At 39.7% G+C, this 15,629-nt stretch overlaps 1 protein-coding gene across 2 annotated transcripts in view; it reads right to left on the bottom strand.

Moving 5' to 3' along the window:
- Window positions 1–373: 373 nt before the first annotated feature.
- Nplp1 (Neuropeptide-like precursor 1) overlaps window positions 374–15,629 on the bottom strand; it is a 124,688-nt gene continuing 109,432 nt past the window's right edge. For both annotated transcript variants that reach the window (XM_065234652.1, XM_065234653.1), the window contains exon 5: window positions 374–4,316. In XM_065234652.1, coding sequence (XP_065090724.1) covers window positions 4,038–4,316 — 279 coding nt within the window. In that variant the 3' untranslated portion in view covers window positions 374–4,037. The remainder of the gene's footprint in view (window positions 4,317–15,629) is intronic.

Below are 15,629 nucleotides of genomic sequence, written 5' to 3'. Positions count from 1 at the left end.
CTTGAGATTGAGGTTGATTGTACTTTTAAAAAGTTTTCTGAAATTTTCTTAAAATCTATGACTTCAACGCTATAGCTCCACTTCGATTCTCTGAAGTTAATTATCTCTGCTCCGAGGTTTCTCGTAGTTGTTCTGGGAACCAGTTGACAGAAATTAAATTTCTAGTGATTGCGAAAACATCTCGAAGGTTTATTGTACTTTTAATAATTAAAATCCTTTGAGTGTTCACTGGACTCTCTAGGTCGATTATATTTCCGGACTTATTTGAGATTTGGGCGTAATTGTATTTGTAAACAAACACGTTCATCGCAGGTTTCTTGCGAATAAGAGCTCAATCTCGAAAACTAATAGCACTATCACGTAGAAGAATGGTTCCTTTATCAGTTGGTAGAGTTTGTTTACGAGATTGAGCTTTAGTTCATGAGAAATCGGTGATTGACGTGTTTGTTTACAAAAGCAATTACGCCCAAATCTCAATTTACTACGGATTTCTGATTAAAAAATTCCTAGGGGATCATCCAGCTGCTGGAAACAAGCTCTGAGTGCTTTGGAGAGAATCGAAAAAGTACAAAGAGATTCAGCGTTTAGAATCAACAGTCTTAAGTGTGCTTCGAAAAGGTTCTGAGAATTATGGAGAGTCTGAGAGAACCTAAAAGAGCTTCTGTAATCTTCAGAGTGGTTTCGGAAACTTTGGAGATATTCATACAGCTCTGAGCGAGTTTAAAGAGATAGTTAGTGGTGCTTAGGAAACGTCTGATATGGACGTGCAAGTTCGGAGATGCTCTGCACCAGGGTGGCTTTCACTCACTTCGCTATACACAATATTTTTCTTAATTTGAATCATTAGATAGTTTGTAAGCTACAAGAACTAGTTTCAAAATATGCATTTGACACATACACTGAGGCAAAAGAACGTAAGCGTTCCATAAGAACCACTTAGGGATTTTAACCACAAGAAATCTGTATGAATTTTATTGATTTGCCTTATGAAAAATAATGTTAGCAAAAAAATAATAAAACGAAGCAGACTGGAACCAAACAATGGACGTTGATATTACGGGTCCTGTATCTGGACCACTCGTCTTTCAACGCTTGGGACAATAAAATGGTAAAGGCATATAAGAGCTACCTCATGTTAGTCGAAAATCATTCATAAGTCACGCTTATGAAATTCTTAAGTTTATTTGGTTCAGTGTACAATCTGCTATCTCGCTTTCAGAGAATCACAATCAGTGATTTTATTATTCGTGAGCGCTCACTCTGAGTGAACACTCACGAACTATAAAATGGCTAATTGTGATTCTTTGGAAGTGAAACTGAGAAATTTGGTGTGTCGAACACACACTTTTCAACCTCTTCTTGTAGTTTACAAGTACAAAATGATTATATGATTCCGCAAAAAAAAAATATAACGATTTAATTATATGTGTGGAAGCACTCTGGCACAGAACAGAAGGGGAAGTGCAAACAAATCAATGAATCAAAAAGTAGTTCGTTTTTCTACTGAACAAGCAACGTGTTGTGGTAGCGTTCCACACGGGCTTTCTATGTCTATATAGAGCTGGAAATAGGGTGTAACAGCTTTTGTAAAATAATGACTTCTCTCGTTGATTTCAAGATAGTCCAGGCACACCTACACAAAACAACATATCCATCGGGTAGGGGAAGTCTTCCCCCACTCGATGGTGATGTCGATTTGCCAGAGAGAGTCATGACTTTCGAGAAATCATCGAGAGGAGTCATTGTTTACAAAAGCTGTTACGCTCTAATTTCAGCACTATCACAGCATGCTGCCTTTCTTAACTGCAGGCAGAAGATGCCTTCTACCGCTAGGTGTGCTAGTGTTCGCAAATGACAAGTGGAGCCACTTTCTGATCCGAATTTCCACTCATGTGACTCTGGACCAATAGAAATGAAACGCGTACGTCTCATTTGAACTCATTAATTTCCACAACTAAACCATGAAATTAACTTCTGATATCAACAGATTACTTGGGAAACAATCTTTTAAGAAGACATTTGTATGTCCCATTCGCAGAATTCAATGCTGCACGATGCGAATTCCTTCGAACTCTTCCTAGAAATAAATGCGGGAAATGAAGACGTGGGCAGACAGACAGACATCGTAATTACGTTTTGCACCCAAATCAACAGTGATCCGTTAATGCCTATCGCCGTCGATCGATAACGACCGACGGACAAAAAATAAAACACCCCGCCTCAAATAGATTCAACCAGATTGATTGTCAGATAACGGAGAAGAGAAATATGCTTCCAAATCCCATCAACTTGAAGGGCTGTCCATACACCACGTGGACAGTTGAGAAGGGCAAAAACCTCGCAAAAACCGTCCACGTGGTTTGTGGATAGAGCCCTAAGTTGACCAGTATCGAATCCGAACCGATTGAGTCCCTTGTTTTTTTTTCAACGAATGACGCCTCCTTCAGTTGCCCCATCATGCCCGGAATGCTAAAACTTAAGGTGATATGGAGAGTTGTTTTATCTCCATCGGTTGGTAGCGAGAGCTGTCAAACTGACCAAACTTTTCAGATCCACGCGAAGCAACGTGACTCTTTGATTGTTTGTTTACAATTATGAATTCTGGAAAGTGATAAAAGAGCAAAAACGTGTCACATAATGAATCGCTTCTTGTTAAAATAGTTGAGAGAACTGCTTATGATTGGACTAAAATTACACACCAAAATCTAATGCTTCAAGAAGGATGGGAATAATGTGTGTGATTGACTGCAATACTTCTACTAAATTTCCCATCCCGGGAGTGCTTGGAACTGACAGCTCAATTTTTATTCGATCATGAAGCCCGTCTTCGCATCACCCAGCTCAAACGGAACGTATGTTTGGAAAATAGAAACCTACTAACGAGGCAATTTAATTTGAAGTTTTGCGCCATTCCATCCTTCTTTCTGGGACTGTCACCCACCCGGCCACGGTTCGGTCTGTTGTTGTGATTCTCCCATTTCCGATCCATCCCGTCTTCTTCCCAAAAGGACGACGGGAAAGAAAGGAAATGCGGTGAGGTGGTGTAATCTTGCTACAAGACAAACCATTTCGCGACTTTGGAACCGAGGAGGCTACCCAGCTCCTTCTAAGCTGGACAGGGATTACACTTTTCCACTCGCATCGGTTCCAAGGTGGGATCGGTTTGCTTGATGTCTTATGCGTGTGGGCCTCTGTATGTGTCTTGATTTCTGTGATTTCCATCCCATCTTGAGGGATTCTGTATACTCTGTAAAGTCTATAAATATACGAGGATAAAAGTTCATTTAATAGGGTTATTCAAAAACGGGGGAGGAAGATATTACTTGGTTGGTTTTGGCTTAAAATGTAGAAAAAGTTCAGTTTTCCTTGGTTTGCAACTTGATATGAAGGAAAGGATATGGGGAATAGAGATATTTGAGTAATATTCTTAGTAGTTTTGTTTTGTTTGTTCGATGTCAGCCTCGCTGGGAGGAAGCTGCTCTAGAGAGTAAACGATAGCCACGCTTGGATCGTTGGCCACGTCGTTAGAACTTGGTATCATATTTTTGTTTGATAAATGCATCTTAAAATTCCACTAATCATTACCTACAATCTACACTTTAATACAATATAAATGCTTATAAACACTTACGAGGGGGCTCCGTTTTCTTGTCTTTCTCCTTTGTCCATCTAATATGTATAATGAGATTTAAACACACTTGTTCTCGGTCTTGAAGTTTGATATTCGAAACGCCACTTTAGGTATCTAATTAAAAATACTCTACATTGCAAGCAGCGCCAGCATTCGTTTCCGAGCCACCAATGCAAAGATTATTGTCCTGTGTCAGCTTGTTTTCTCTTGCCTATGTAAACCTTAAAATGTCCAATCCTTGTCCTAAATATTTTCTCACATTTAATATCTTACATTGTTTCGTCCGTAGACGGCCTGTATGTACTTATTGTCCAGGTAGTACTGTTTCTTAAGGTAGTAGAGCAACTTACGCAGTCGGGCAGCGCAGCGGAACTCGTCCTCCGAGTAGAATGGGTTGAGCGCGGCCTCACTGGAACCGCCATCGTAGTAGGGGTACTCCTCGGGCAGTCCGCCGCCGTACGGTCGCGGACGGCTCGCGAAAGTGCCTCCAGTGTAGCGCGGTGACTCGAGGCGGCGTGGAACCCCACGTGGAAGTGGACTGTAGACCGGGAGCTCCCCAACTGCCGAAGGGAGAAGATGCTGCTGCTGCTGTTCGAAATCCGCTGCTGTCGCTAGTGCCGTCGCATCGTCTACAAACGCCGGCGATAGGTTGTCGTAGTCGCTCGGGTTGGGAGTAAAACTCGACCTAGGGGCGTTTCAATGGGAGGGAAAAACACAGATGAATTAGTTGTCAAGCTTGTTCAAACAATCCGAACAAAATTCTACTAAACCATTGACTTTGCTAAGGAAGAGAAAAACAGAACTCATACCGTGTCGTGGGCATGCAAAAATCACAGCTAGAAACAGTTTTGAACAGCAAAATGCAAAAAATCCAACTACAGAATCCATCAAAAACCTAGCTAGGAAGGTGATAAAACATGATATCCATAACCATATTGTGATATTTTTGAGAAGTGATCAAACGTTGAACTGCAGAGAATCAGATACTAAATATTCCATTAGATTTAAAGTGAACTAAATTCCCTAAAGGGTGTACCGTTTAAAATCCGCACACACTCAAATTACTCTATCTTCGTTTTATCCGTTGGGTAAAATTTCTTGAAATTTTGCGTAGACATAGTTCAATGTGTATTGTTTATACTCTGAGAGTTGATTACAGTGCGTGCGCGAAAAAGTTTTGCACGAGTACTTTGAGAATAAGGATCTGTCGCATCGTTCCATCGGGAAAAAACGTCTCAGTTCAAGATGTGGCTAAAAATTTGCATGTGAGTAAGACTTTCGTGCAGAATACCAAAACTCGAGCTGGACTACGAAACAGAATGCATAATGGATGACGAGATAGGGTAAATGTTGGCTTCGGCACCCATTGACTGTTTTCGGCAACCAAAATTTAAACGTTAATTTCACTATGTTTTCCCATCAACGCACTTCCCTGAATGTGTCCAAACGATTGTTTAGCCTTTCAGCTTCAATCTGATTATATTTGAACGATCGAGCAATCCAGTAATGCTACATTTTTCTTCAAATAAAGCATACGCACTACAAAATGAGGTTGATTTCGAGTTGCCGATAATAGAACAGCTGGTTAACACGCAGTTCTAATGGGAAGGTTGCCGAAGAAAAAGAGACTGCCGACAATAGTCACACTCACCTGAGAAGTTTGGAGCGTTGTAAAAACGCTTTCAAAACGTTTTGAAAAATTCTGTCGATTGGAATGGATAGAGAAGCAAGCAGCAGATGCATGTAAACAAACAGACATATCATATATGTGCGTGACGCTGAGAAAATGCTAGTAGAAGTGCAGACGCTGCTTAGATTGACGAGAATACGTAAATTCCCCTATATGTGAAGGCAGACTTCAACCAGATTCCAGGAAACCTGTATGCGACTGCCAAGGATAAGTTTGATGTTCCCGAGAACCTCCGGACACAGAAGATGTTAAACTTCGCCAAGAAGTTCTTAATTTGGCAAGTAATTTGTACTTCTGGAAAAGTGGAGGCGAACCAGCCCAAGGCTGAAAGCCTCCTTAATAAAGCTAAATAATAATAATACTTCTGGAAAGCGGAGTACACCTTTCGTTACCGCAAGCACCATGAATGGATAGGTATATTTGTAAGAGTGTCTCCAAAACTGACTCACGACGGTCCGACGATCCGGCAACCGTGCTGTTGCCATTCAAGTCATTCTTTTCCGACTTGAAGACAAGGCCAGATTGCCAGTGGGTGAAAATCCACAAACCATAGACGCCATAATACAAAAACTTACAGACAAATGCAAGGTAATAATTGCACCTGAAACTGTGGTGGCTAAATTAAATGCCACAAAACAAAATGGTGAAATCATCAAGTTCACCGAACAAATTTAAAAACTACAAGGGACAGCCCTATGGGGTTGTACGCAATGGTGACGTAGGACTACGTGGGCTTATATAATAAATCTTATTTACAGGAGCTTGTGTTTTGTGTAGGAACAGGAATTTTAGCGAGGTTCTCTCTGTGTATACTCTTTAGTAGACTGCTACTGACTCCACCTTCTTCCTCCTTCTATGGTTGCTCATGTAGGCTGCAGCTCGCTGCTTGCAGGCAGCATTTTGTTGTGTACTGGAGAACACCACCACTTACCACGCGGTGATTGAATAAACACCGTTTGGTGAGACCAGATTGAATTCAACTGTAGACTGCTATACAACACTATTTGAATTTCTTTCTACAATTATTAATAATTTGAAAAATCACATGGAGTTCGTCTCAGGATTCACTTAGTATTCTGAAATTCCCATGGATTTATCTAAGGAACTATTTTTTTAGTTCTACTAACATATCCCGACAATTCTTTGAAATGCTCCGTTACAAATTCTCTAAAAAATATTACCGGATTATCCTTGGAATACTTCTTGAAATCCACTTGAAATTTTACTCATTCGAACACTCTACGATTGAATTCAATTAGAATTGTTCTCAGAATTTTCATTGAGTTTATTTCTAAATTATCTCTGAATTTGGCTCCTTCTCTTAGAATTCTACTCACAAGTTTGAAATTCTCTAAGGAATTATCTTGCAATTCTCCTCAAAAATTCTTTAGATTTCTCAACAAAATGTGTTTGACAATCAAATCAATTGAATTTTCAATCAAACAGTTTTTGAATCTTATTCAGGGTTTCCTTGGAATTCTACTCAAATCTATAAACAAATTCTTCTTCAGACTGTGTTAGAGAAATCGCTTTTCGCAGGCAATCGGTAATAATTTTAATTATCATAGCGACAGTTGCACATTCGTTAAATTTTCAGTAGTGACATTCTGAAAAATGATACCGGCTTTATTTAAACAGATGCGTAGAAATATTTCTGATCGATTGGTGAAAAAATTATTGAAATTGGACAAGGGGCAGCTGAGTTATTAACGTTCAAAATCTTTCATTATTATGTTACATGTTCCATACTAATTGTTTTCGGTTTTCACAAAGTGTACCTCTATATAGAAATCAAAGATGTATTCCTACGTCAAAACTAACTTTTGACCTTGAAAGAGCTTGCATTAACGAACAAGTTCCACTGGAATCAGCTTCAAGGATGGCTGTTAAAGCCTGTGTAAAGGCACTTGCTTATGGAATCAGAAGCGAGGAAACCAAATTATTATTGAAAGCGGGACAATTTACTTCTCTAGCATCCGCAATAGAGAAGATAACAGAACATGGACCAGTATCGAGCAACAAGGGGGGGGAAGCAATGGTTATCCTCAACGAAATTTCCGCCAGAATTGCCACCAATATTCAACCAGAGGTAACAACCCATTCAGAGGTAACCTGTATTACCTGGTCGGGAAGCGTTTGTACAGGTATCCAACAGGGTAGTGTGCTAGGACCTCTTATATTTGTCCTATTTATCATTTTAATATCACCAAAGACTGTTATAAAAAGAAGAAAAGATTACATAGGATAAGCTGAAAATTGTCTGTACGTGCCAGCGAAGAGAGTAAACAAAAACATAAATTAATTTCATGTTTCAAAAAATTTTAAATCACAAATATCCTGTCATATTTTTGAAAATTTTATTTTAAATTTAAGATCAAGGAAAACGTAAACTTTAGAAACCTTTAATATTACACACACTTTATGATTAATAAAAATCGTTTAACAATAACTATTGGTCAAATTGTTGAACTTTTTGTTAAAACATTTTTTTTTCATGTAATTTGAGCTCAGAAAACAATGCTTGAGACATTTTAAATCATTTTCTGTGAAAAATACAAAAGTTCCCTACGAACTTTCCAAAGGTTCCCTAGGAACTTTCCAAACGTTTCCTAGGAACTTTTCAAAAGTTCCCTGGAAACTTTCAAAAAATTTCCTTTGAAACTTTCCAAAAGTTTACTTGAAACTTGCTGGAAGTTCCCTTGGAACTTGGCTGAAGTTCCCTTGGAACTCCCGTAAAACTCTCGCAATTCTTCGGGAGTACTACCTCTCAGAACTTCATTAAAGCTATCGAAAAATAAAAATAAATTTAACAGATACTCCCTAGGACTTTTCCAAAAGTCCCCTAGAAACTTTCTAAAAGTTACCTAGGAACATTCCAAAAGCTTCCAAGGAAATTTCCGAAAGTTCCTTAGGATCTTTCCAAAAGCTTCCTAGGAAATTTCCAAAAGTTCCCTATGAACTTTCCAAAAGTTCGATATGAATTTTTCAAAAGTTCGATATGAATTTTCCAAAGGATCGTTGGAATCCTTCCAAAAAATCCCTAGGAACTTTCCAAAATTTCCCTATGAACTACCCTTGGAACTTTTCAAAAGTTTTATAGGAACTTTCCAAAAGCTTCCTAGCAACTTTTCAAAAGTTCCATAGGAACTTTCCGAAAGTTTCCTATAAACTTTCCAAAAGTTCCTTACGAACTTTCCAAAGCTTTCCTAGGATGTTTCCAAAAGTTCCCTAGGAACTTTGCAAAATATCCTTTGGAACATTCCAAAAGTTTACTTGGAACTTGCCGGAAGTTCTCTTGGAACTTGGTAGAAGTTCCTTTGAAACTTTTTTAGAAGTTCCCTTGGAACTTGGCTGAGGTACACATGGAACTCCCGAGAAATTCTCGCAACTCTTCCGAAGTAATCTCTCTCAGAACTTCCTTAAAGTTATCGAAAAATAAATGATATTCTCTCAGAACTAGGGAATTTACCCGATACTCCCTAGGATCTTTCCAAAAAATCGATACGAATTTTCCAAAAGTGACCTAGGAACTTTTCAAAAGCTTCCTAGCAAATTTCCGAAGGTTCCCTAGAAACTTTCCAAAAGTTCGATAAGAATTTTCCAAAGGTTTCTTCGAATCCTTCCAAAAATTCTTTAAGAACTTTCCAAAAGTTCCCTATGAACTTTCCAAAAGTGTTCTAGCAACTTTCCAAAAGTTCCCTAGGAACTTTCCGTAAATTCCCTATGAACTTTCCAAAAGTTCTTTACGAACTTTCAAAGGCACCCTAGTATCTTTCTAAAAGTTCCCTAGGAACTTTCCAAAATTTCCCTACGAACTTTCCAAAAGTTCCCTAGGAACTTTCCAAAAGTTCCCTAGGAACTTTCCAAAAGTTCCCTAGATACTTTCAAAAGTTCCCTAGGAAATAACCAAAAAATCTCAAGGAACTTTCCAAAGGCTTCCTAGGAACTTTCTGACGGAAGTTCTGTGGGAAGTTCTGTCGGAAGTTCTATCGGAAGTTCTGTCGGAAGTTCTGTCGGAAGTTCTGTCGGAAATTCTGTCGGAAGTTCTGTTGGAAGTTCTGTTGGAAGTTCTGTCGGAAATTCTGTCGGAAGTTCTGTCGGAAGTTCTGTTGGAAGTTCTGTTGGAAGTTCTGTCGGAAGTTCTGTCGGATGTTCTGTCGGAAGTTCTGTCGAAATTTCTGTCGGAAGTTCTGTTGGAAGTTCTGTCGGAAATTCTGTTGGAAGTTCTGTCGGAAGTTCTGTTGGAAGTTCTGTCGGAAGTTCTGTTGGAAGTTCTGTCGGAAGTTCTGTCAGAAGTTCTGTCGGAAGTTCTGTCGGTAGTTCTCTCGGAAGTTCTGTCGGAAGTTCTGTTGGAAGTTCTGTCGGAAGTTCTATCGGAATTTGTCGAAATTTCTGTCGGAAGTTCTGTCGGAAGTTCTGTCGGAAGTTCTGTCGAATGTTCTGTCGAATGTTCTGTCGGAAGTTCTATCGGAAGTTCTGTTGGAAGTTCTGTCGGAAGTTCTGTCGGAAGTTCTGTCGGAAGTTCTGTCGGAAGTTCTGTCGGAAGTTCTGTCAGAAGTTCTGTCGGAAGCTCGGTCGGAAGTTCTGTCGGAAGTTCTGTCGGAAGTTCTGTCGGAAGTTCTATCGGAAGTTCTGTCGGAAATTCTGTTGGAAGTTCTATCGGAAGTTCTGTCGGAAGTTCTGTCGGAAGTTCTGTCGGAAGTTCTGTCGGAAGTTCTGTAGGAAGTTCTGTCGGAAGTTCTGTCGGAAGTTCTGTCGGAAGTTCTGTCGGAAGTTTTGTCGGAAGTTCTGTCGGAAGTTCTGTCGGAATTTCTGTCGAAATTTCTGTCGGATGTTCTGCCAAAAGTTCTTTAGGAAATTCTGTCGGAAGTTCTGTCGGTACTTCTGTCGGAAGTTCCGTCGAAAGTTCTGTTGGAAGTTCTGTCAGAAGTTCTGTCGGAAGTTCTGTCGGAAGTTCTGTCGGAAGTTCTGTCGGAAGTTCTGTCGGAAGTTCTGCTGGTAGTTCTGTAGGAAGTTCTGACGGAAGTTCTGTCGGAAGTTCTGTTGGAAGTTCTGTCGGAAGTTTTGTCGAAATTTCTGTCGGTAGTTCTGTTGGAAGTTCTGTCGGAAGTTCTGTCGAATGTTCTGTCGAATGTTCTGTCGAATGTTCTGTCGAATGTTCTGTCGGAAGTTCTGTCGGAACTTCTGTTGAAAGTTCTGTCGGAATTCTGTCGGAAGTTCTGTCGGAAGTTCTGTTGGAAGTTCTGTCGGAAGTTCTATCGGAAGTTCTATGTCGGAAGTTCTGTCGGAAGTTCTGTCGGAAGTTCTGTCGGATGTTCTGTCGGAAGTTCTGTCGGAAGTTCTATCGGAAGTTCTGTCGGAAATTCTGTTGGAAGTTCTATCGGAAGTTCTGTCGGAAGTTCTGTCGGAAGTTCTGTCGGAAGTTCTGTCGGAAGTTCTGTCGGAAGTTCTGTCGGAAGTTCTGTCGGAAGTTCTGTCGGAAGTTTTGTCGGAAGTTCTGTCGGAAGTTCTGTCGGAATTTTTGTCGAAATTTCTGTCGGATGTTCTGCCAGAAGTTCTACCAGAAGTTCTGCCAAAAGTTCTTTAGGAAATTCTGTCGGAAGTTCTGTCGGAACTTCTGTCGGAAGTTCCGTCGAAAGTTCTGTTGGAAGTTCTGTCAGAAGTTCTGTCGGAAGTTCTGTCGGAAGTTCTGTCGGAAGTTCTGCTGGTAGTTCTGTAGGAAGTTCTGACGGAAGTTCTGTCGGAAGTTCTGTTGGAAGTTCTGTCGGAAGTTTTGTCGAAATTTCTGTCGGTAGTTCTGTTGGAAGTTCTGTCGGATGTTCTGTCGGAAGTTCTGTCGGAAGTTCTGTCGGAAGTTCTGTCGGAAGTTCTGTCGGAAGTTCTGTCGGAAGTTCTATCGGAAGTTCTGTCGGAAGTTCTGTCGGAAGTTCTGTCGGAAGTTCTGTCGGAAGTTCTGTCGGAAGTTATGTCGGAAGTTCTGTCGCAAGTTCTGTCGCAAGTTCTGTCGGAAGTTCTGTTGGAAGTTCTGTCGGAAGTTTTGTCGGAAGTTCTGTCGGAAGTTCTGTCGGAAGTTTTCTCAGTACTTAACTGCTGTTCCCTCGGAACATCGCTAAAGCTAAAGAATACTCTCAAGTTCCCCTCAGAAATTTTCTGAAAAAAACGGAGCTTGCCTCGAACCTTTTGCGATAATCCCTTGGAACATTTTTTAAGTTCTCTTGGAATTTTGCATAAATTCCATAGGAGTTTTTCTGAAGTTCCCTCGAAATTGATTTGAAGTACCCTCGGAGCATATTTAAAAGATTTCTCCGATTTTCCATGAAATTCCATTGAAGAATTCAAAAAGTTCATTTGAACATTTCAATAAGTTTCCTTAAAGTCTTAAAGAAAGTCTCTTGAAGCCTTCTTCAAAAATTTACCCCAAAACTGTATATTAGTTAACTGAAAAACTTCCTAGAATTTACTCTGAAACGATCCAGATGTTCTCTAGTTCCCTGCAAATTCATCAGAATTTACTTCAAACTTTAGAAATTTTAAAACTCTTCTAAGATTGATACATTCATATTGACTTTTTGAGATTCCTATCAGATTGGCATTTCAAGTTCAAGAAAGTCCATTGTGATGTCCTACCTAGCAAATAAAAGTCTTATACGTAGTAAAAACACCGACACACCAGTCCTGGAAACCAAAATGAGTTGTTGTATCAAGCAATTCACTCACAAACGCAACAGGAAACTTTTTTTTGTCCCCCATAACATGTTGACAGCAGATGGTTGTGTAGTAAATACTGCACAATTATTTTCGAAAAAAAAAAAAACTTTAACTACATCTTAAAAAAAAAGGATAATTTATACACGATGTGATCAACTCAAAATTGTGTGGTTTTTCACTCAAAATTGCTAAAACGTAGGTTCTATGACAATTTTGCGCAGTCTAGGAGTATAATTATAGACTGAGTGAAACTTATCTCGATTTTCCTCAGTTCCTTCCAAAAAGTTTTTCTAGGAAAATCAAGGAAAATTTCACTCAGTCTACAGTAACCTACGTTTTAGCGAATTTGAGTGAACTAAACTCAAATATGAGTAAGATCCAACGGCCGTGTACCAAACTGATAGTTTGCTTTCGAGTAAATCCAACAAAGGCTGTATTTTATACTTAAGATGATATGCAAGATACTCGATAGGTCACAAGCGACCGTTTTTGCTTACTGTGCAGATTATCGTGGGTTCCAGCTCACCCTTCTTTTTTTATCAGGAATCGTTGTGAAATAATCACTAATAGAGCTCGATTAGACCACGATCCGGGTTCGAAAACGTAGTCGGTTGCTTGTTGTGATGTAAGGCTCGGTGGCCTAATGGTGACAGTTTTTGCTTACTAAACTAATAAGCAGAAGCTCGTGGGTTCTATCCCAAAAAGCACACATCTATCGCAAAAAGTTACAGTAACTTGATTGTGACTAAAATGAGTCACAGAGAAGTTACCTCAACCGGTTTGTGACATGTATGCTACTAGGGATCATATACCCCTTTAAATACTGAATTGATACGCGTTAAAAGATCGCATCACTTTCCAACGGTAAGTCTTCCCTTTAACAATAACGTCCTTCCAGTGACAGTTGGAAATGCAGAAGTATATTTTGTCTCAATTTACAACGGATGTTGAACTAACAATCTGTCTCTTCTGGATGACCGTAAGAACGTGGCCAGCGTTGTTGTTGACTAATTCGATTGCCCAGCCCAAGCTCCCTTCATTTGAGTTTATGTGCAATTTTGCTGGTTCTCGTCAGTTACGAAGTTGCAGCTACGAAATGTAGGGACATCTAAGCTCTAATCAAAAGCAGTTGCAATGGAGTTTTGGAAAAGCATTATTTCACGATGATTTTGACCTCCTGAGTCAGGAGTCCTGACTACGTTATTTGCTTCAACATTGCTCGTACAGTAACCCCTCCGTAAATGCGGTGGGTGGTACCGTTCACCCACAGCTGTTTCTCGGCTGTCCTTCAACAAATTACGCTGATTAGTCGTATGTGATTAGTGTCAACCATAAACTAGTTATCTACAGAAAATCAGCTCAATGAAGGACAGCCGAGAAATAGCGGTGGGTGGACGGTGCCACTCGTTGCATACATGTGGGGTAGACTGATGCAAAATTTGAATTTTTCGCTCCACGGTGCTTAAACGGTTCCAAATTGGGTCCTGATTAGCCTTTAAACTCATTTATTAGGAAACTGACTTGGCACAAACCATATGAAGTTCATTTGGAAATCACTATGAGAAAATCAAAATGTTTGTTCATATCTATCTTAAAATTCATCTTTACATCCTGCTTTAAAAATGAGCAGAGCCTGTGAGAAGTTTTTCAGCCACAAGTTTGTTGAACACCACTGTTCGATTAAATGTAAGCAACAAAAGTTATTAATGATTCAAGTCACTAATGTCTTATTATTATGCCCAATCAGCTGTTCAAAAGACAGCATTGGTGTTTCTGGCACCTAGAATAGAGCACAACAATGGCTACTATGTCACACTGCAGAATACAGTGTTGCCTACAAAACAGCTGCTTGACCATTCTATAAGATTATCAATCTCTTAAACAATTAATAACAATTTAATTTGATGTCTGGCCGAAAAACGATTTGCTCTAAAGTTGTAGCTGAGAAATTTTCCCTAGCTATAGAACTTTTTATCAGTGCAATATGGAAAAGACAAGAAGACAATGAACAAAAAGTTTGGTTTTCCCATAGTAAGTTCCATAAAAACTTCAAATGGCTTGTGCCAAGTCAGTTTCTAACCAATTGAGTTTAAATTGTGGGAGGTTAATCAAGAGCCGATTTGGAACCGATTGAGCACAGTTAAGCGAAAATTTCAAATTTTGCACCAGTCTAATACAGGGGTTACTGTATTTTAGATTTCATCATATCTTGGTATGCTGAAGCTGAAAAAAACACTCCTTGAGAACTCGGGGAGGTCACTATCCGGACCTTTCGTGTCTGATTCTCTGCAGTTCAGTAGTTTCAATAATTCTGAAAAGAAAATATCCCCAAAAATTGAATACTTTCAACGAACTTCTATTTCAAACATCTACAAAAAAAAAAACAACAACGAAAAATCGATATCTACCGCAAAACACATAACACCGCAGGGCAAAATTCAAAATCAAAAATCCAAAAAAAAATGGTGCCAAACAACTGTAAAACAAAAAAAAGTTTTTTAACCAAACGGGAGAAAAGCACTCCATTTCACCTGCTCCCTGTGATGAGTGCAATCAAAAAGGTGTTGTTCGCCACCAAACAACGACGACGAGCGAAGTCGAGGGAGGCCCGACATGGGAAAAAAATCGTACGATCGGAGTCATCATAAACCGGAGTTGAGTAAGGAAAAGAATGATGCCAGTTAGTATTACATTATATCTTTTTCTCATCAGATAAGAAGGAAATGCGAAACCACCCGCAAGGTTAAAAACTAGCGCGTGTTCCACGCCACCCACGGTTGCACCAGTGACGGGCGTGTGTTTGATTAATGATTGCTTCTTATCTTGTTTTCGGATATAATGTCATCATCATCCTGGGTAGTCACCGTTTACCAAAGGAACAAACAATGATCAGCTGGATTCACACTGCTGCTGCTTGTACTTTGCTGTCGGGAGATTTGGGAGGGCGGGAATCAGAGCAGCGGTGTGAAACTAGCTGAAAGTGTTGCTGAACGGCGATGATAATAGTTATAGTGCATGTAAACGTAATAATGATGAAGATTTCAACGATTCCGAGTCATACACAGTGCCTCCGAAGTAGTACCGTTGGGATGCGTCGGTTGGATTATGCTGGTTGGGTTTGATGATTTTGGACACTTTGCTGTTAGGTGCTTTCTGCTGCTGCTTTGGGAAATCTGATTACCAAAATCGTTGTTTGTCTGTATGAGTCGTTATAAAACTATTTGTCTAAGTTTCGCTATATCCCAGAATCAATTTCGAGAATGAAATAATAAAGGCTGACTAAAAGTAAATTGGTACGCACAAAAAGACCTGTAATTCGTGATAAAATAAGTTTAAAAAGTCCATTAATGGTTGCTTTACAGTACTTTTACTTTAGATGGCTACATTCCTCCAGTTCAAACGAAATCTCGAACCCTTCCTCTTGAAGGAGCCCATCAGCGCTCGCACATTGAAAATGGACACGAAATCAGCGGTCTTCTTCCATTTTGCCCGCATTTGCTGGATGTCGTTTACTACCCCGCCGCTTCGTCGAAGTCGCTGCTTTGAAATTTCCCAGTATTTTTCGATTGGTCAAAATTCCGGGAAATTCGGAAGATTCAT

Source organism: Ochlerotatus camptorhynchus, unplaced genomic scaffold (genome assembly GCF_037179485.1).
Source record: "Ochlerotatus camptorhynchus isolate MF236.1 unplaced genomic scaffold, CSIRO-AGI_Acam_v1.1 ptg000434l, whole genome shotgun sequence".
Lineage (NCBI taxonomy): Eukaryota > Metazoa > Arthropoda > Insecta > Diptera > Culicidae > Ochlerotatus > Ochlerotatus camptorhynchus.
The sequence above is the reverse complement of the archived record's forward strand: the minus strand, read 5'-3'. Positions and strand labels throughout refer to the sequence as shown.